Source organism: Nerophis ophidion, linkage group LG11 (assembly GCF_033978795.1).
Source record: "Nerophis ophidion isolate RoL-2023_Sa linkage group LG11, RoL_Noph_v1.0, whole genome shotgun sequence".
Classification (NCBI taxonomy): Eukaryota; Metazoa; Chordata; class Actinopteri; order Syngnathiformes; family Syngnathidae; genus Nerophis; species Nerophis ophidion.
In genome coordinates this window covers 227,619-249,791 of record NC_084621.1, presented here as the reverse complement: position 1 = coordinate 249,791, position 22,173 = coordinate 227,619, and the positions used below count along the sequence as shown (strand labels likewise).

General features: G+C 39.7%; 1 protein-coding gene across 3 annotated transcripts in view; it reads right to left on the bottom strand.

Moving 5' to 3' along the window:
• LOC133561486 (sodium/potassium-transporting ATPase subunit alpha-3) overlaps window positions 1–22,173 on the bottom strand; it is a 60,300-nt gene that overhangs the window by 8,562 nt on the left and 29,565 nt on the right. For 2 of the 3 annotated variants that reach the window (XM_061914775.1, XM_061914773.1), the window contains exons 2-14: window positions 15,271–15,390; window positions 14,594–14,653; window positions 14,259–14,462; window positions 14,069–14,182; window positions 13,774–13,908; window positions 13,554–13,671; window positions 11,098–11,366; window positions 5,494–5,692; window positions 5,168–5,412; window positions 4,899–5,091; window positions 2,137–2,312; window positions 1,922–2,058; window positions 468–618 (exon numbers count right to left, since the gene is read on the bottom strand). In XM_061914775.1, the coding sequence (XP_061770759.1) occupies window positions 468–618; window positions 1,922–2,058; window positions 2,137–2,312; window positions 4,899–5,091; window positions 5,168–5,412; window positions 5,494–5,692; window positions 11,098–11,366; window positions 13,554–13,671; window positions 13,774–13,908; window positions 14,069–14,182; window positions 14,259–14,462; window positions 14,594–14,653; window positions 15,271–15,390 (2,121 nt within the window). The remainder of the gene's footprint in view (window positions 1–467; window positions 619–1,921; window positions 2,059–2,136; window positions 2,313–4,898; window positions 5,092–5,167; window positions 5,413–5,493; window positions 5,693–11,097; window positions 11,367–13,553; window positions 13,672–13,773; window positions 13,909–14,068; window positions 14,183–14,258; window positions 14,463–14,593; window positions 14,654–15,270; window positions 15,391–22,173) is intronic. The other variant, XM_061914774.1, reaches the window with a different exon arrangement.

Genomic DNA, 22,173 nt, shown 5'->3' with positions numbered 1-22,173 from the left:
CTGTAATGCTCTACATTCTCAATGGAACATTTAAAGTGTTGGTGTTGTTTACTGGCCTCATCTTGCAGTCTACACATATCTCTTGTGTGTGACTGCCATCTACTGGTCACACTTATCATTACACCATGTACAAAATAAAATATCTTTGGCAGCACAACCAGATTTATTTGGTACATTAGGCGCATCGTTTATAAGGCGCACTGTCAATTTTTGAGAAAATGAAAAGATTTATAGTCCGAAAAATAGGATACTAACAAAGCCGATCAAACACAGCTCTGCAGTCTGCGTCACTGCTGACGCGAAGTTACATTTTTTGGGATGGGAAAGTAAAGATCTCCCGTCAGCTTTGGAAGGGGAGGAGCCAGCCAGCTATGTGATGCAAAAAGCATATTTCAGACTTCAGTCACAACTTACAACTCATTCAAAATAGAGTAGAAATAACAAAACATAATCATTTTTATCCAAACCTGTCTCTGGCAACCCTCCACAATGATCAGTTTCTGCTGAGGCGAAGTCCTGGCAAAGACAATTTCAGTGTGGTTCCTCAATATGTCGTCCATCTGATCCTGGGAAAGGTCCTTCAGGTCGGTGCCGTGGATCACACAAGCCTTGGCATCCCTGCAAGTAGCGACATAAGCGTTATTGGTCTTTTAAAGGGGAACATTATCAGCAGACCTATGCAAGCGTCAATATATACCTTGATGGTGCAGAAAAAAGGCTATGTATTTTTTGAACCGATTTCCGAACTCTAAATGGGTGAATTTTGGCGAATTAAACGCCTTTCTGTTTATCGGTCTTTTAGTGATGACGTCACCGAGGTAACACACCCACCATTTTCATTTTCAACACATTACAAACACCGGGTCTCAGCTCTGTTATTTTCCGTTTTGACTTTTGGAACCTTGGAGACATCATGCCTGGTGGGTGTGTTGTCGGAGGGTGTAACAACACTAACAGGGAGGGATTCAAGTTGCACCACTGGCAAGAAATCTGCCGCCAGACCCCCATTGAATGTACCAGAGTGTCTCCACATTTGACCGGCGATGCTAAGACAGACATGGCACAGAGATGTATGGATAACCTGCAGATGCATTTGCAACGATAAAGTCAACGAAATCACAAAGGTGAGTTTGTTGACTTATGTGCTAATCAGACATATTTGGTCACGGCATGACTGCCAGCTAATCGATGCTAACATGCTACGCTAAAATATGCTAACATGCTATTTACGCTAGCTGTATGTACATTTGAAACTAGATACCCACATTTAATGCGAAACAAACACTTACCAATCGACGGATTTAAGTTGCTCCAGTGTCACAAGATGCCAAAGTCCTGATGGTTTGGTCCGCACATTTTACCGGCGATGCTAATAAGGCAGCCATGCTATGGGCCACTTCATTAGGTACACCCATGCTATGGCTGAATAGCGTCAATAGCTATTTGCTCAATATCTTTAATTTCTTCTTCAATTTCGTTTTCGCTATCTGCCTCCATACTCCGACCATCTGTTTCAATACATGCGTAATCTGTTGAATCGCTTAAGCCGCCGAAATTCGAGTCTGAATCCGAGCTAATGTGGCTATATCTTGCTGTAGTAACCGCCATGTTGTTTGTATTGGCAGCACTGTGTGACGTCACAGGGAAATGGACAGTCGCATCGCAAATAGGGCCCTTTGAGACACTAGTGATTTAGGGCTATATAAGTAAACATTGATTGATTGATTGATTGATTGATTGAAAATCAAGAACTTTAAAGCTTTTTTTAAGGATATTCCGGGAGGTGTAAAATTTTGAAAAAAACTTTGAAAAATAAAACAAGCCACTGTGAACTGATTTTTATTGTTTTTAACCCTTTTTGAAATTGTGGTGATGTTCCCCTTTAAAGAGTTTGCACATACGAAAGAGTAGTTTGACTTACCTGGGATTGACTTGGCTGACCGGGATGTTGAGACGAGCAGCAATGTCCTCAACTGTCTCGTTGCCCTCAGAGATGATGCCCACACCTTTGGCGATTGCTTTGGCTGTGATCGGATGGTCTCCAGTGACCATGATGACCTAAAGTGAGCAAACGCCATAAAGAAACTCTGCTTGACGTGCGGAGACTTTAGCTGTGTTTGGGTTGAAAATGCTCACCTTGATACCAGCAGAGCGACATTTGCCCACAGCGTCAGGCACGGCAGCCCGAGGAGGGTCGATCATGGAGATGAGGCCAATGAAGCAAAGGTTGTCCGTCTGGAAGTTGACGTCATCCGTGTCGAAGGCAAAGCCTTTTGGGTATTGGTCCTCTGGGAGCATCAGTTGGCAAAAGCCTGCAGGGAAAAACAAGCATTATATGTACACAATTGTATTAATATTTGAAATAAAATGTGGGAAATTGTTCAACGTTGTCAGTACCATGGATACTTTAGTGGAATTAAACATTGTAATATGTATTAAAAGCTGTATTTTTCAATCATTTTTATATTTAGTAACAAGATGTTTTATTACATTCATCAAACACTCAGGACTGTTAATATAAGCCCCTACTTATTTTCAATCATTTTTATATTTAGTAACAAGATGTTTTATTATATTCATCAAACACTCAGGACTGTTAATATAAGCCCCTACTTATTTTCTTATGCTTTTAACCCTGCTGCTTATTAAGCGGTCCGACTAATTTATAGCCTGAATGTCCATCCATCCATTTCTACCGCTTGTCCTTCTCAGGGTCCTGAGGGTGCTGGAGCCTATCCCAGCTGCATTTGGGCGGAAGGCGGGGTACACGCTGGACAAGTCGCCACCTCATTGCAGGGCCAACACAGATAAAATTAACATTCACACACTCGGGAGAATTTAGTGTTGCCCATTAACCTATCCCCAGGTGCATGTCTTTAGTGGTCGGAGGAAGCCTGAGTACCCAGAGGGAACCCACGCAGTCCCCCTGCTGCCCCGGACAAATTGTAAATAGATTGAAAACAAAAGAAGCAAACACACTGAATAGGTGTGTTATTGTTTGTGCTACAGTGCACACTGCTGGTGCTGCTGGGTGAACCTTTACAGTGTTTCCTGATGTTTAAAGCTTTCAACCGGAAGTACAAGTGATGTTCCGTCTGAAAATTATCCACAGCGTTTCTACTCTTACGTTTTTCATTTTTACAGTACAAGCAAAGCTGCTTATACTTACTAAACTGTCCTATGTGTGATGACTGTAGGAGTGTTTTCATGCATATTTGTACAGTAGGTGCTATCATAATGTAATGAAGCTAGCTTCGTTAGCATTAGCTAATACGCTAACACGTTAACAAGTGTCTGTTAGTATTTTAAACTTAAAATGGCATTTTTATTTTTTTTATTTGACGGGGACAGTACAATTAAATTGTTGTTGTCCCATTACATAAGATTTCTAGCCGTAGGCTAATTTGCAACCCTCGTCCCTAGATTGTATTGATCTGTTTTCACAAATTCCTCAGTAAATTCCCCAAAACGTCACAGTGGAGTTATTGAATCTGTTTAGCTGATTGGAGAGCTAGTTTCTACAGCTGGTGGGCCCATGACGATGACTTCTGTTTTGTTTGATCAGCTGTTTTACTGCCGTGTTACAGACAATTAACAGTGACATAAATGTCCTGTGCAAAGAACTATTCACAAGGTACATATCTTCAGCTTGTTGTCTGCTACATCTAATATATAGAAAAATATTTTTCTTCTTCTAAAATGTATTGGGTGCGACTTATAATCCGGGAAGTATGATAAAATAAAATATATCTATAAATAAAAAATATTATAATTATAATCTAATTAAACTTTAAATTATTTGGAAAACTTAAGTGAGGAATTAAACAAAACTTTAATGATTTAAACATTTTATTTTTGATATTTGCTATGTATCAGAATAAACACGTACAACATTTTAATATTTGTAGGAGTAATTGAGTGTGGAATTTACAAACAGTTTTTAAGTTATTACATCGTTGTTATTAAAAACTTTATTTTTTTAAATAAAATAAAAATATATCAATACATAAAACATTTTAAATAAAAAAAATGTGGCATACTTTTGAGGATTTACCCAGCTATAATGTGTAGGAGTAATCAAGTGTGGAATTAAACAATATGCTAATATGTTTGAAAAAAAAAAAAAAAGTTAAATACTTTTAAGAATAAAAAGTAAATACAATTCAAAATAAAACATGTGGCACTACCTTAGTTTTACCCAGCTATAACATGTAAGAGTAATCAAGTGTGGAATCCAAAAATATGCTACTATGTTTATTTATTAAATACTTTAAGGATTAAAAATAAGTAATTATATTCAAAATAAAACATGTGGCACTACCTTAAATAGATACTTTTGAGGGGTTATTATATATATATATATATATATATATATATATATATATATATATATATTATATTTTGTAGCTATTGAAATAAATAAAACTAGAATTGCATGACTGTCGACGACCACAATGTATCCCAACAGACACTCTGCTATTGTAATTATTTTGGGATTGTATGTAAGTGCCATAACAAAGTATTATGAGGTGACATCGAATCCATGAGGAAGAAACGTCATATTATCATCAATCGGTCAGTTTTGTTTTATCGGCAATTGTGTTAATTAACCTTCTTTTATTGTGGTTGTATTTGTTCACTTTATCTGTGAGGAAGTGAAAGAATGTGTTTTTATTATTTCTGACTAATTGCTGTGGTTACACTGCTACCTCTTGGCCAGGACACTTTTTCTAAAGCAATTTTTAATGTCAAAATCGTAAAATAAATGTGATTGAAAAATGACAAAAAATACAAATAATACATATGACAAATATTCCAATAATATTAACCAAAATATTTTGGTATAGTGGAGTTTTTTTTACTTTTTTATTGAATTTTCCACCCAGTTGGATCCTTACCCAATACTCTCTCTCCGAGTCCTCCCAGCTCCATGTAAGCGTTCTGAAAGGCCTCCTTTAACTCCTCATCCATAGGCTGCTCTTTGCCCTGCAGCATGATAGTGGAGCAGCGGTCCAGGATCCTCTCGGGGGCTCCCTTCATCACCAGCAGGTAGCGGTTGTCATTTAGGTCTTCGGTTTCATGCACAGAGAGCTAAAGGAGAAGAAGTTGATTGGGATGATGATGAAACCTTGTATTTTAGGGGTGTAACATCAACAGTTTGACTCACTTGGTATTTGTTGGTGGAGTTAAAGGGGATCTCGGCCACCTTCTTGTTCCTTTCCCTCATCTGCCTGACCGAGCCGCAGGACAGCTCGATGCACTTGAGCAAGGCCGACTCCGAGGCGTCTCCCGCCACGTCGCGTTTGAGGATGGCCACCGAGTCTTGTCCCGCCTTGAACTGAGCGCGGTTGCACAGAGCGGCGATACGGGCCAGAGTCTGCCATGTCACGGAGCTCTTGTCGAACGAGGCACCTGGAGGAGGAAGTCACGTCGTGAATTAATTTGTCGGGCGGCAGCGGCGCCTGGACCCCTGTCGGCCTTTTCCACACTGACCAGATTGGTCCTCTGTGGTGTCGGCCTCGTGGATCTGGTTGTCGAACCACATGTGGGCCACGGTCATCCTGTTCTGGGTCAGGGTGCCTGTTTTGTCGGAGCAGATGGTGGAGGTGGAGCCCAGAGTCTCTACAGCCTCCAAATTCTTCACCAAGCAGTTCTTCTTTGCCATACGCTTGGCAGTTAGGGTCAGACACACCTAAACACATCACTTGGATCAGACTCATTTCAAGCTTTCAGGGGAACTGCACTTTTTTGGGGAAAGGAAACTGTACTTTTTGGAGAATTGTGCCTATCATTCATAATCTATATGTCGTCACATATCTTTTTCTATGCATTCTAATTTGTAATATACAGCCAGTATGAGGTAGCAAATAATGCGGGTAAAGACAGTCCTCTATTGCACTCATAAACGCCACTAAAAAACAAACAAAAAAACCACCAACAGAAATCCATTTATATGTCGTGACCAGCGTAATATTAATGACATTAGTATTACAAGACCTAAGTCATTCTAGATGAGTGGTTTTGAAACTTTTTTCACCAAGTATCACCTCGGAAAAAGCTGTACCACCATAATGACCAACATTAAAATACCATAGCGTAGTAGGCCTAAGTATTTATTAAAAACAAGGCAGAGGTTTTATTTACAAGTATATTTCATATTTTTGGCAATTGTAACCGTTTGAACAGTAACACTGTGTTTGAGTATATGCAAATAAACACTGTACTTGGATCAAGTAATTCCTTGACGTACCACTATTTGAGAATCGCTGTTCTACATTATTTGTTTTTGATTAGATCTTTGCCACAACAACCCACTAGTCTTCCTGGGGTCCACAAACTAAATGCAATTACAAGTAAAAGCATATAATTACAACTACACAATGCAAAAAAATAAACGCATCAATAAGAAAACAAGCAAACAATTTACAGTCACATAATGATAATTACCATATAAATATACACAATACAAAACCAAACAAAAATCGTCAACAAGCAAAGTAATTTAAAGACTCAGATAAAATATGACTTTCCTTTTAAAAACCTGTTTACTTTCAATACTTTCAATCATGCCTCTTGACAGTGGAGTAGAAGGTTGTGGACTCAAGCTGAACTTTGACATTCAACTTAGAACCGAAGATTGCAAAAAAAAAAAAAAAAGATCATCTGTGCCCTCCTTTTTTTTTTTGTGTCTGCGTGAAGAATATGAGTAATTCTTACAATATCAAATTCTGGATCATCATTTGTATGTAGTCGCTGTTGGCTCACATCAAGTTTGCCCTGATTAGTACAGTAAATTCCTATAAGCTACTACTTTTTTTTCACGCTTTGAACCCTGCGACTTATAATACGATGCGGCTAATTTAAGGATTTTTCTTCGCTGACGGCCATAAAGTAAATAGTTTTCATTAAAATACGTGCAAAGACACTTGAATGGTGTGGAGGGTCTGTTCTATGGTGCCGTCTTTTGGACAAGATTGCTCACTGGAGGTGCAGTTAGGTGAATGCCTGCAACTGTTTAAAGCTTTGACCTGGAAAAACAAGTGATGGCCTGTTTTTTAATCATCCATAGCGTTTTTACTTGTACGGATTCTTCATTCACCACCCCAAGCAACGTTTGGAAGTTTTACAGTAAAACTTAAACAATGCTGACTATTTCAACTGTCCAATGTGTGATGTCTGTAGAAGTGTTTTAATCATACTTGCCAACCCTGAGACCTCCCAAATTGGGAGTTTGGGCGTTTTTGGGTAGTGCACATATACATATACATATACATATACATATACATATACATACATACATATACATATACATATACATATATATATATATATATATATATATATATATATATATATATATATATATATATATATATATATATATATATATACATATATATACATACATATATATATATACATACATATATATACATACATACATACATACATACATATACATACATACATACATACATATACATACATACATACATACATACATACATACATACATACATACATACATACATACATACATACATACATACATACATACATACATACATACATACATACATACATACATACATACATACATACATACATACATATATATATATATATATATATATATATATATATATATATATATATATATATATATATATATATCCCTTCGAGCTGTCCTGGATGAACTGTAATAATTTTTTCCAATCATTTTGGAACTTGCAAGCGTACTTCTTCTTCTTACTCGTCATCGCCAGGTTTCTTCCTCGTTCTTCTGCTTTGTCTCTGTTATGTTTTTGGACATTACTAGTTTTGAAGCAAAGCATGATGGGAATCCTGATGTTGTGTGTCAGTGTATTAACGTGCTGGCTGGAATAAACAGACGCTGAGAAATAGCTATGTGCCTGCCTACTTTATGGGTTATAGATAAAACTAACGGAGACATATATAATAGTCTCCTTTTCAGGCGAAAGAGGACGCTAAAGGCACGCCCCCAATATTGTTGTCCCGGTGGAAATCGGGAGAAATTTGGGAGAATAGTTGCCCCGGGAGATTTTCCAGAGGGGCACCGAAATTCAGGAGTCTCCCGGGAAAATTAGGAGGATTGGCAAATATGGTTTTAATGCATATTTGTATGTGCTATTGAAATGTTATGATGCTAGTGTTGTTAGCATTAGCTATTGTGCTAACACATCTATGAGTGTCTGTTAGTATTCTTAATTTACAAAGGCATTCTTTTTGTAATGTTCCAGCTTCACACATTCCTCAGTAAATCAGTAAAAGGTCAGCGTGGAGTTATTGAATCAGTGTAGCTGATTGGAGAGCTAGCTTCCGCAGCTCGTGGCTCCATGATGATGACTTCTGTTTTGTTTGATCAGCCATCTTACTACTGTATCACAGGCACCGTTTGGAAACAATTAAAGTACGTAAATAAACATTTATAACATATTTCTGTTTAAATCAGACCTGGGCAAATTAAGGCCCGGGGGCCACATGTGGCCCATCAGGTAGTTCAATCTGGCCCGCTGGACATTCCCAAATAATTGTTTTAGATCCTTAAGAAGGAAAGTGTAGCTGCCATTATGATGTGCAGTGATGTTTTCAAATGAGCGTAAGTCTTCAACTATACAAAGTATTTCAATGGTTGCAATCTGCGCTTATGCATGATACACCTGTTACTATGGTAACCTAATTAGTTACTATGGTAACCCTTGTCACAGCATCTCAGAGTAGGTACCAAGCAGTGTGGGTGGGGATCTTTTCCACTGAGTGTCAGCCTGAAATGTGGATGTCAGGGACGGACGTATAAGGAGATTTTCACAACAAGGTTCTAAAGCTTAGTTACATATTATATTGTATTTTTACCCTTTGTGTTCATATTTCGCTGTTTGTCGCATTTTTGTCGCGTATTGCGAGATTGTAAAATATGGCGATGGAGAGGGGGTGTGATGTTCATATGTTGTCAATATTCAGTGTTTTATCCTTCATAGAAAAATTTAAAATTCCATTCCGTTTTTTAAGACGGTCTGTCAAAATGTTTTTAGCATGCAATCAGAGGTTTTGTATTTGTGTTCCTAAAAATAGTTATACCGGCCCTCAGACACATTTATTTCTCTACATTTGGCCCCCCGGTCAAAATAATTGCCCAGGCCTGGTTGAAATACTTACTTTTCCCATTGTGTATATCTGTGGCTTATATAAGGAAAAACATTTTTTTTCTTGAAAAATTTAGTGGGTGTGGCCTATATACCGGTGCGGTCTATAGTCCGGAGAATACGGTAGTTGTTATAGTTGCTGAAGGAAATAACGAACACTGCATGCTTAGGAATGACAAAAACACGCAAATATTACCTGCTATTATGAATTTGCCTGTAAGTTAGATATTTACTTACAGTGCGTATATAAAATATTTATGGAGGGTTTTGGATGTGTTTTGGAGCACTTTATAGGCGGTACAGAGAAAACCCAATGACCTCCGTTGGCACCGCATTTTTCGGAGTATAAGTCGCTCGGAGTATAAGTCGCACGTTCCCAAAATGCATAATAAAGAAAGAAAAAAACATACATAAGTCGCATTGGAGTATAAGTCGCATTTTTGGGGGAAATTTATTTGATAAAACCCAACACCAAGAATAGACAATTGAAAATAAAGAATAGTGAAGAAGAGGCTGAATAAGTGTAGGTTATATGAGGCATAAATAAGCAACTGCTATGCTAACCTAACATATTATGGTAAGAGTCATTCAAATAACTAGAACATATAGAACATGCTATACCTTTACCAAACTATCTCTCACTCCTAATCCATAAATCCCATGAAATCTTATACGTCTAGTCTCTTACGTGAATGAGCTAAATAATATTATTTAATATTTTACGGAAATGTGTTAATAATTTCACACATAAGTCGCTCCTGAGTATAAGTCGCACCCCCGGCCAAACTATGAAAAAAACTGCGATTTAGAGTCGGAAAAATACGGTAGCTTACTCTTGTTCGCGTTTATTTACAAGTTTACACTTTATTTATTGAGTCAAAAATATCAAAGTTCGACGATTTAATAAAAGTGCAAACAGCTAAAATGATGTACAAAGCAAACTATAACCGGCTCCCAAAGAATGTACAACAATTTTCTTCTCAACTCAAAAGGAGAAATATAGTCTCCATTATTCATTGAACAAATTGCAAAAGATTCAGCAACACAGATGTCCAGAATACTGTGGAATTATGCGATGAAAAGAGACGACTTATAGCTGTGAACGGTGCTGGAACAAAATGTTCTCTACAATGCGCGACGTTTTAGGATGATACCTCGGCGGGAAATTTAAAATTGCAATTTAGTAAAGTAAAGCGGCCGTATTGGCATGTGTTGCAATGTTAATATTTCATCATTGATATATAAACTATCAGACTGCGTGGTGGCTAGTAGTGGCTTTCAGTAGGACTTTAAACATTGTACTGATATGATCCAGTTGAAGAGGTTGTTCAAATTAACAGTGCTTACAAAGTACAAAGAAGAAGAATTATGAGAAATACTTTCAACCTTATTGAAAATAAGGTATTCTTCATCTCAGTATGTTAATAATGACTGACTTAATTATATGTTACAAAACTGTTGTATTTTAGTTGTCATTGTACTACAAAAAAGTCAGTAAATGAATGTATATATTTGTAAACGCTCTGAAGTGGGAAAGGGTTAGGATAAAATAAGCTATGCTTCTTCCTACTCCTTTTCAGACATGATGTAAAGTGAAATTATATGAAATTGTGTGATGTATTATGCTGTAAGTGTGTTCATGTTCGAAATAAACTAAATAAAGAAAGTTCGAATGCATTAAACGCCTCGGGATCCTCCGGGAAGAGCTAGACGAAGTGGCTGGGGAGAGAGAAGTCTGGGTTTCCCTGCTTAGGCTGCTGCCCCCGCGACCCGACCTCGGACAAGCGGAAGAAGATGGATGGATGGATGGAATGCATTAAAATAAAAACATATTTGTGCTTATCCCACATAAGGATTGTGAATGCTAGGTAAAATCCCCCCCCCAAAAAGGTAGTTTCCCCCTTTAAATGAGAGCGGAATGATTCCTACTCACAGTGACAGTAGCCAGCAGGCCTTCAGGCACATTAGCCACAATGATACCAATGAGGAAGATGACAGCCTCCAGCCAGGAGTAGCCCAAGATTAGGGCCAGGACGAAAAAGCTGACGCCCAGGAAGACAGCCACACCGGTGATGATGTGGATGAAGTGCTCGATCTCCTTGGCGATGGGTGTTTTGCCCGTCTCCAGGCCGGAGGTCAGCGTGGCAATGCGACCCATGACGGTACGGTCTCCGGTGCAGATGACGATTCCACGCGCTGTGCCTGGTTTCGGGGAATTACAGGAAAGAGTAGTTCATTTCATTTGCACTTTTTTCCCCATGGCACAGTACGACTAGCTCAACTTGACTCAACACTTCAAAAGAGTACAGCAGGAAATGCAAAAAGTCTAGCACATGGAATGCAACAGTCGGAAATGGCAACATGTTGAAGGACCTATGATGACGTTCGTCTTTTCTGACTTACTAATATTGTTCCATTGTTGGATACTCATGTTAAACAATGCCAAGGTATCAAATCCCAAGGTTCATCATTTGGTTGTGAGCTCTGTCAGTCAGAGTTGTATTGCAAAATTCTACACAACAAATACTTATGTATTTATTCGGTTTCAAGTTTAGATTGGATTTTATTTAGTGCGTGGCTCAGAAAGGCTGTGCACAGAGGACGCATGAGCAGTGCGCAATTACACAGGAACGCACCTTTGAGGAAAAGTTGATTATAAAGTTGATTATAAAGATGTTTCACATATCGATAGTTTGTATCTGTGCGAAATGACTATATCGCTATATTCGAGTATACCTTCTCACGCAGTTGCTTTTAGCTGCGGGCATTTCACTCACAGAGATTTAAAACAAGCACACCCTCTTACACACGTCACGTGTGCAACGTCACACGCTCCCGCGGAGCAAACAGGTAGCGACATGGTAACGTTAGCAGTGATGCTAGCGGAGTGGTGTGAGAGGTAACACAAGAGAAAGAAGGTGCGAATCTGGTAATAAATGAAGGAAGAATTAGTTCCCAAGAAAAACAGCACAGGGTCCATCGTCTGGCGGTGGTTTGGCTTCAAGCGGAAAGATGTTGAACAATTATGCGGCAAAAGCGTTGCTACAAAAAGTAGCACCACTGCTAATGTAGCATCATTTGAAAAGTCACCCGCTAGAGAATAAGAAGTGCTTGAAACTCCGCATGTCAACATCTCCGTTCGGTGCCACACCCACAAAATGCCCAAGCAACCATTGCCAGATTAACACCGTATGAAAAAAATAATCAACAAAAGAAGGAGATAATGTCCGCAGTAACCTACCACATGGCGAAGGGCCTACACTATTTGATTTCCTATTATGTGACTCATTTTTATTTGACATGTATTGAAATATCTTGAGTGACATCATGCACAAAAGTGAACTTTATTTGTTTTAAACTATTGCAGTTGTCAGGCTTGTCCCTGACAGTTTGGTTTTGTTTTAGTTTTTCCTCTGTGTATGTCTTTGTTTCCTGTCAGCGCTTTTATTTTGGTCATTTCCTGCTTTCCTCCCTGAGCGCTGTTTCCCCTCAGCTGCGGCTGATTGGCACCTGGCCACACCTGGTGTCAATCAGCCCACTCTTATTTAAACCTGCTTTGTCCTCCAGTCAGTGCTGGATTATTGTCACCACTACCTGTCAATGTCATTATTACTTCTCGTTGTAGCTGTGTCTACTTGTGTTCACTCTGCTCATGCCATAGTTCCTTTGTGTCACAGTAAGTGTTTTTGTTCATAGCCAAGTTTGTTCTCCGCCTTGCACGCGCCTTTTGTTTGTACCCTTTTGTTTGGTTTTGTGTTAGTGTTCAATTAAATCATGTTTTCTTACACAATGCCTGCCGCCTTCTCTGCATCTTGGGGTTCGTCATCAACTCAACATGACAGTAATGGCCTTCTGTACAAAATATGTCATCTTAGTGACATCATGCACAAAAGTGCACTCAAAGCTTGTTTTAAAATGTCTCTGACAATCTTGCACTTTCTGTTTTGAAATGAATGTTTGTGCCACTGCTTAATAACTGTTTAACAAATACAGTTTTGGTCAATTGACTTAGTTGTGATTTCCCTCTCTGCATGAAAGTTTAAAAGTAGCATATATGAATGCAGTATGAAGAAGAATGTTTGAATGTAGACACATAGAATCATCATACTGCTGTCATTATATGCATCATGTGTTCATTCAAGGCTAAGGCAAAATATCGAGATATATATTGTGTATCGTGATGTGTCCTGAAAATATGGAGATATTAAAAAAAGGCCATATCGCCCAGCCCCAGTTTGACCAATAAGCGACCATATACCTCTACAGTAGGTAGAATCCCGAATAAGCATGGAAAGGGAATAATAGTAAACACTGTTGTTGTCAAGAAAGTATTGTCTTTTAGAACAAAGTTGCAAAGTTTGCAAAATAGTTATGATAAGGAGAACACACCTTCCACACAGTTGGTGGAGAAGAATGCCACATTTCGGGTCTCCAAGGGGTTGTCGTGGGTACAGTCAGGTGACCTGCTCTGAGGCTCTGATTCGCCAGTTAGGGAGGAGTTATCCACCTATTTAACAGCAGGGAGGGGGAAAAAACGGGAAAGAACAATTAGGAGTTTGCTTGGTCTTGTTTAACGACACATGGGTGTCGGTCACGCCCGCCTCTTTACCTTGCAACCGTGAGCTGAAACCACTCGGACGTCGGCGGGGATCCGGTCTCCTCCCTTCACTTCGATCAGATCTCCGGCCACCACTTCTTCAGCGTTGATCTGCGACTTTTCTCCCTCTCGGATCACCAACGCTTGCTGTGGTCGATGGTTGAAAAAAAAAAAAAAACGCATCAGAAATTAAACCCTGCAGGCATGATTGACTGTTGTTTTCTTGAGCACGTGTGTGTGTGTGTGTGTGTGTGTGTGTGTGTGTGTGTGCGTTGCTATTAGCTTTCACATGGCTGGAACGCCTTACCTGAGGCACCATGTTCTTGAAAGACTCCATGATTTTGGAGCTTTTGGCCTCTTGGAAATACGAGAAGCAACCGGTAATGACGACGACCGCCGTGAGCACGATACCTAGGTACAGCTGAACAGATATCGTACGTGTTAGAGGCTACGGTGTGGTGATATTGGTAAGGGGTGCAGCAGACGTGTCTCCTTACGTTGTCTCCCGCGGGGTCGTCTTCAGTGGCGGCCTGGATGGCGTAGGCCAGGAAGCAGAGGATGGCGCCGGTCCACAGCAGGATGGAGAAGCCGCCAAAGAGCTGGCGGCAGAACTTGACCCACTCCGGGGTTGTGGGAGGCGGGGTGAGCGCGTTAGGGCCATCCCTGAGAAGGTATTCTGCGGCCTTGGCATTGGTCAGACCCTGAAGGGATTATAGAAAACAAAAACAGTTGTTACTCTAGAATTGAAATAATACTGTTTGTATGATTTGTGTAAGCGTGTGGACCGGACTATTGCACCATCTGGGGGCCAACTGTGAGAAAATGTATTTACCTGGACAATGTCTGTCTGGTATTTCCTGCATACCTCCTCTATGGACATCTTGTGTTCCGTCTGTACAAGGAAAACAAAATCATATGATTATTATATTTTAACAGGAGCATATACCAGTTAGCAGTTGTGCATGCAAGAACAACTGTCGGTCATATCAACAGAAGACAGTTTGAATCATTTGGAAATATTTCATTGTAACGACGATAAATTGTATTTGGTGGAACATGCATTACAAATTCAACATGTCCGAAAAGGAGTAGGAAGAAGCAGAGCTTATTTATTCCTACCGTGTCTCCAAGTCTTGACTAATTACTGCCAATTTGTGTTGAACTTGTTAACAAATGACCATTCAATAAGTCACTTCTAACAAATGGATTCTATGCATGCAGTTCACCTGGGGGGGGGGGGGGGGGGGGGACATCAGAGTATCATGGCAACCGGTCTGTTTGTCGCACCGTGTGTGGGGACTTCCTGCTATCAAGTTTCTTACCAGCAAAGAAATACAACTTTTGACCCTGTATGACAGACTTTCAATTCTCTTCAACAGCAATCAGGTTGTTTGACAAGTCGGTCACACCCTCTGCTTTCCTCTTCCAATGAATAATATCACATTTATCTGTCACTTTCTCACTTGTCTTCATCACTGTTGAAAGAGGAAGAGGAAGCTTTCTACTCACAATGGGCACTTCCTTCTTCAGGTCGTCCATGTCCTTGGTGGCTGCCCCCTTCTTCTTCTTGGGGGATCGGTCATCTTTGTCCTGTGTGGTGGCAACGCGGTAACTGTCTGACCGGCCATACTACAGACACACACACAGGTTTTATGCATGCCCTTCAATTACAAATACAGTGGTACCTCCAAAGTCAACAAAAAAACAGGCATTAAACGTTTGGATTTTTTGGAATATTACGCCTCAAAAGGCGATGATTTCCATAGAAGAGAAAAGAGAAATAATGACATTATTGAAGTATAAGTTACATACACCTTAAATATGTGCTGAAGTATACACACATAGTACGCACAACTGGGTCACTCCTTTGTTTGTCAAGGGTGAGTTGTTGTTTATTTAGTTAATTAACAATGGAACAAATTTGCCATTTTTGGAATCACGGACCGGATTGTATTGGACTTTGGAGGTTCCACTTTAGTAGCTTGTGTCCCTTTGTCTCAGGAAAATGTTAAATAAAGAATAATTTGCTCTCCGAGCCAAGATAATACATCATCAATCATGCAAGTAACAGTACATCACGCACCCCCTTTTGAAGCAGCCTTGAGAAGTAGATTGTATTCGAACACAATTCATATCCAACATACTGTATTTTTCCGACTATGAGTTGCAGTTTTTTTCATAGTTTGGCCGGGGTGGTGCGACTTGTACTCAGGAGTGTGGGAAATTAACACATTACTGCATCGCTTTCTGTGGAATTTGCATGTTCCCCCCGTGACTGCACCTGGGGATAAGTTGATTGGCAACACTAAATGGGCCCTAGTGTGTGAATGTTGTCTGTCTATCTTCGTTGGCCCTGTGATGAGGTGGTGACTTGTCCAGGGTGTACCCCGCCTTCCGCCCGATTGTAGCTGAGGCTCCAGCACCCCTGCCACCCCTTAAGTGACAAGCGGTAGGAAATGGATGGATGGATGGATGGTTTAAATCAGGCCTGGGCAATTATTTTGACTCGGGGGCCACATTTAGAAAAAAAAATGTGTCTGAGGGCCGGTATATCTATTTTTAGGAAAACTAATACAAAACCTCAAAATAAAGTCTGATTGAATGCTAAAAACGTTATGACAGACCACCTTAAAAACGTAATTGAATTTTACATTTTTCTATGAACGATAATACACTGAATATTGATCAAATGAATGTCATACCCCCTTTCCATCCACATATTTTACAATCAAGTGAAACGCAACAATAACGCAAAAAACTATGAAATATGAACGCAAAGGGTACAAAATGAACCCACCTACAATCTGATAAATGTGATATTTGCGCAATTCCCTCCAAGGGATTAATAAAGTTCTTTCTATTCTATTCTATTGATCACTAAGCTTTAGAACTTTGTTGTGAAAATCTCCTTCCATGTCTGTGGAAACGCTTCCCGCCCACACTGCTTGGTACCTCGTCTGAGCTGCTGTGACGTAGATGACCATAGTAACTAATTAGATGACCATAGTAACTAATTACATGACCATAGTAACTAATTAGATGACCATAGTAACTAATTAGATGACCATAGTAACTAATTACATGACCATAGTAACTAATTAGATGACCATAGTAACTAATTAGATGACCATAGTAACTAATTAGATGACCATAGTAACTCATTAGATGCCCATAGTAACTAATTAGATGCCCATAGTAACTAATTAGATGCCCATAGTAACTAATTAAATGACCATAGTAACTAATTAGATTTCATTTCATTTTTATTTATCTCAGTCATTGATGTGCATTTAGAACGATAAATAATTACATCACAATTATACAATTTAAATTCACACAATTCCTGAGAAGGAGCAGGATGAAGAAAATCTTATAATTTCCTGCCCCCTTTGACATAATACATTATCTTACTTCATGAATATCATTTAAGCCGACACATATATCCAAATGTGATGAAACAATCAAAAACAAAAAACACAAGAAAAACACAACAAGTGCAAAACTTCATAAAGTATAAACCAAACCAAGAAAATAATAGTAATAATATAATATACACCTCACGGAATGATACAGAGCAAATACCAAACCAGACAAAAAATAAGTAAAATAATAAATAAAAAACAAAATGTAAACACTTATGTCTGTCCATATGATCTTATCGTTCTATCTTTATATATTTTTTTCAATTGGAATATATTTTTACAGTTTTTTATCTCGTTGTAAAGAGAATTCCACAATTTTACCCCCACCACTGATGTACACATTTGCTTTAAAGTTGTCCTTGAATATTGTTGTTTGAAATGACCTTTTCTTCTATGCTCTGTATTCTCAGAAGTGATGACAAACATTTTTTGTAAATTTGCTGGTAATGTTTTACTTCTAGCCTTAAACATGACACACAATGTCTGTAGCTTTACTAGCTCCTGTAGTTTCAATAGTCCAGAGTTAATAAATAAAATGTTAGTGTGTTCTAAGTAATCTACTTTATGAATAATCCTTATAGCTCTTTTCTGTAATTGATACAATGCCTTTATGTTACTCTTATATGTGTTCCCCCACACTTCCACACAGTAGCTGATATATGGCAATATAAGTGCACAATACAATATGCGCATTGCTCTATAATCTAACATATATTTTACCTTGTTTAATATAAAAATACTCTTAGACATCTTTTTTCGTACATGTGCAATATGAGATTTCCATGTCAGACCGTCATCCAGTATCACTCCTAAAAATCTAAGTTCAGAAACTCTTTCAATATCAATTCCATCTATCGACAGTTTGATGGTGTCCTCTCTTTTCCTCTTACCAAAAATCATAAACTTTTTTTTTTTTACATTTAATGATAATTTGGTGACATCAAACCATCTCTTAAGTTTAATCATTTCCTGTTCAATAAGTATCAATAACGCTTTTAAGATGACCATAGTAACTAATTAGATGACCATAGTAACTATTTAGAGGGTTTCCCACACATCCATTTATTTGTGGCGACCCGCCACGAAAGAATTATGGCCGCCACAAAAAAAAAAAAAAATTTTATTTTATTTTTTTCGGCTTTTGACTCGCTTGACCGCTCATAAAAGCAATGAAACTCTGTATGTGGATGGCGCTTGTAGTAACATATTATATAAATATGTACATAAAGTGTTGTAATTATATTCCAACTCCGCATTCTTCTTGGTCATCGCCGCCGCCGCCGCCTCTCTCCCCCCCATCCCTCGCCGCCCGACCACACCACCACAAATAGATGCCTGACCTGTGGGAAACACTGAATTAGATGACCATAGTAACTGGCATATCATCCATAAGCGCAGATTCCAGCCATTTCAAATACTTTCTATAGTTGAAGACTAACATCACTGCACATCATAATGGCAGCTACCCTTTCCATCTTAAACAGGGGTCCCAGACACGCGGCCCGCGGGCCAATTGAGGCCCACGAGATTTTATTTTGCGCCTCAACTTAATATGAAAGTTTAATGTTACCATGAATTGATTAACGTGGACCCCGACTTAAACAAGTTGAACAACTTATTGGGGTGTTACCATTTAGTGGTCAATTGTACGGAATATGTACTGTACTGTGCAATCTACTAATAAAAGTATCAATCAATCAATCAATCAGTGCGGCCCGCAATTTTTGATACAAATGGCGCTTGACAGCGTTGTGTGCGGAGCTGAAGGAATCTACCAATCACTTTGCGGTATGTGGCTCTCGAGGGCCGAACATTGACGCCAGACGAGCCGTTCCGAAGCTTCCGAAGCACTCTGTTGAAGGACTAAGCGACAATACAATACTGTGGTGCACTGAACCCCAGCGCTGATACTCCAACAGAGTCGCATGGCGAATCGGACGTGTAACACGTTAATTGTGATGTTAGCCCGTTTGGGGCTAATTGTGCTACTGTAACTGTAAACTCCACGGCAACAATTTTTGTTATTTGGGTCCGTAATGGCTCTTTCAACGTTCTGGGTTGCCTACCCCAGCGTAGGTGGAAAAGCGGCAAATGAGTGAAAGCGACAGAAACGTTGCCATGGAGACGAGGGTTTTCTTACGCGCCTGGCTGGAGTCGCAGCGCAACCACTGTCCGTCAGTAATAACAGTCCCCGATAACCTGGACCAATTTGAACCGTTATTTTTTTTTTATTGTTGTTTAATTTGCATTGCCTCACATTCCTTAATTGTCATTTTGCTCATTTATATTTTGATTTTATTTTGTGTTGAAAATAAAATTAAAGACATTTAAAAGGGTTTTCTTTTAAGAAATATTTTCTTGCGGCCCTGCTTCACCCAGACTCTGCATCCAGTGGCCCCCAGGTAAAATTGAGTTTGAGACTCCTGATCTTAAAGATCTAAAAAAATGATTTGGGAATGTCCGGCAGGCCAGATTGCAAAGCTCAAGGGGCCGCTTGTGGCCCCCGGGCCTTAGTTTGGCCAGGTCTGGTTTGAATTAAGTAAGAAGGAAGGAGGGCAAGACTGTTTTATAGATATCTCCTCCATGGTTTCATTTAAAATCTTTGCGACTTAAGCAGATCCTAACCACATAAAAACAGATACCAACAGGTAAAGAATAGGTCCCCTATAAAAAACGAACAATGTGCGTGCCAAACGGTAATCATGTTACATGCCGAGCTCCCGAGAACCAACGTCCTCTTGAGTGGTTTCTCTTTGGCATAACAAAAGAGAATATTGTATAAAAAAAAAAACATTGGGTCAAAATAGAGCACTACGAAGGAGGATTATGTGAAAAGACGAGAAAAAAGGTTTGGACGGTAAAAGATGACATCACACTATGAATATAGTAACAGACTAGCAGCACAGCCTGCTTTGCTGCAGTGCAGCTTCATTCCTTTCGTGCTTTCAAAAATCGAATTCCGTTGCTGGAGGAGACGTGAGAGGCCTATTAATAACTCACATTTTTCCACACTGCTGCACTTTATCATCCGCTGTAAACCGCAGTCTGTCGTCAGGAAGGAGAGCGGCGTGACGGTGCGTCGTGGATGCAAAAGGTCAGAAGTGACACTAAAGGAGGCGGGAAGGCGACCAATCAATACAGTCAGATACACACTGAAGACTGGAAGTGTGTGCCCGTGAGCGCTAGCCCGTGATTGAGATGACAATCAATAATAATTCTCCGGGGAGAACAAGGTCAAAGGTCTAGAGAAGAGTTCCCTGCTGGTTTGCACAGATGAAAAGCAGTGTGGCGCTCCAACACTAACCACAAACATCATGGGCGCACAAACCGCCCTGAAAACAAACACAGCAAAAGACAACCCCTCCGATGTGAACTGTGTGTCAGAGAAATGGGGTCTATAGGTTTCAAAACTTGACTTTCTGGTTGTGTGGGCTTATAAAAAATGATTGATGACGACACTCATTTGAAGAAGGTTACGCAAGTCTTTGTTGGAGTTTGTCTGGGCTGCCGTAAGCTTGCCAGCACAAAAGGAGCGGCTTGTGTTATATGTACGGTTTGTGCACGGGCACACCTGTCCAAACAACCGTAGGGCTGCAATAAGACAGGTGTGTAAACCTCTGGCGGCAGCAAGACATAACAAGCCTTTTCATGAAAGAAATGATGCCCTGGAAAACTACAAACCCCGTTTCCATATGAGTTGGGAAATTGTGTTAGATGTAAATATAAACAGAATACAATGATTTGCAAATCCTTTTCAAGCCATATTCAGTTGAATATGCTACAAAGACAACATATTTGATGTTCAAACTCATAAACTGTATTTTTTATTTTTTTTGCAAATAATAATTAACTTACAATTTCATGGCTGCAACATGTGCCAAAGTAGTTGGGAAAGGGCATGTTCACCACTGTGTTACATCACCTTTTCTTTTAACAACACTCAATAAACGTTTGGGAACTGAGGAAACTAATTGTTGAAGCTTTGAAAGTGGAATTCTTCCCCATTCTTGTTTTATGTAGAGCTTCAGTCCTTCAACAGTCCGGGGTCTCTGCTGTCCTATTTTACGCTTCATAATGCGCCACACATTTTCCATGGCAGACAGGTCTGGACTACAGGCGGGCCAGACAGGTACCCGCAATCTTCTTTTACGAAGCCACACTGTTGTAACACGTGCTGAATGTGGCTTGGCATTGTCTTGCTGATATAAGCAGGGGCGTCCATGAAAAAGATGTCGCTAAGATGTCAGCATATGTTGTTCCAAAACCTGTATGTACCTTTCAGCATTAATGGTGCCTTCACAGATGTGTAAGTTACCCATGCCTTGGGCACTAATGCACCCCCATACCATCACACATGCTGGCTTTTACACTTTGCGTCGATAACAGTCTGGATGGTTCGCTTCCCCTTTGGTCCGGATGACACAATGTCGAATAGTTCCAAAAACAATTTGAAATGTGGACATGTCAGACCACAGAACACTTTTCCACTTTGCATCAGTCCATCTTAGATGATCTCGGGCCCAGAGAAGCCGGCTGCGTTTCTGGATGTTGTTGATAAATGGCTTTCGCTTTGCATTGTTGAGCTTTAACTTGCACTTACAGATGTAGCGACAAACTGCGTTTAGTTTGCTGAAGTGTTCCTGAGCCCATGTGGTGATATCCTTTAGAGATTGATGTCGGTTTTTGATACAGTGCTGTCTGAGGGATGGAAGATCACGGTCATTCAATGTTGGTTTCCGGCCATGCCGCTTACGTGGAGTGATTTCTCCAGATTCTCTGAACCTTTTGATGATATTATGGAGCGTAGATGTTGAAATCCCTAAATTTCTTGCAATGTCACTTTGAGAAAGGTTGTTCTTAAACTGTTTGACTATTTGCTCACACAGTTGTGGACAAAGGGGTGTACCTCGCCCCATCCTTTCTTGTGAAAGACTGAGCATTTCATGGAAGCTGCTTTTATAGCCAATCATGGCACCCACCTGTTCCCAAT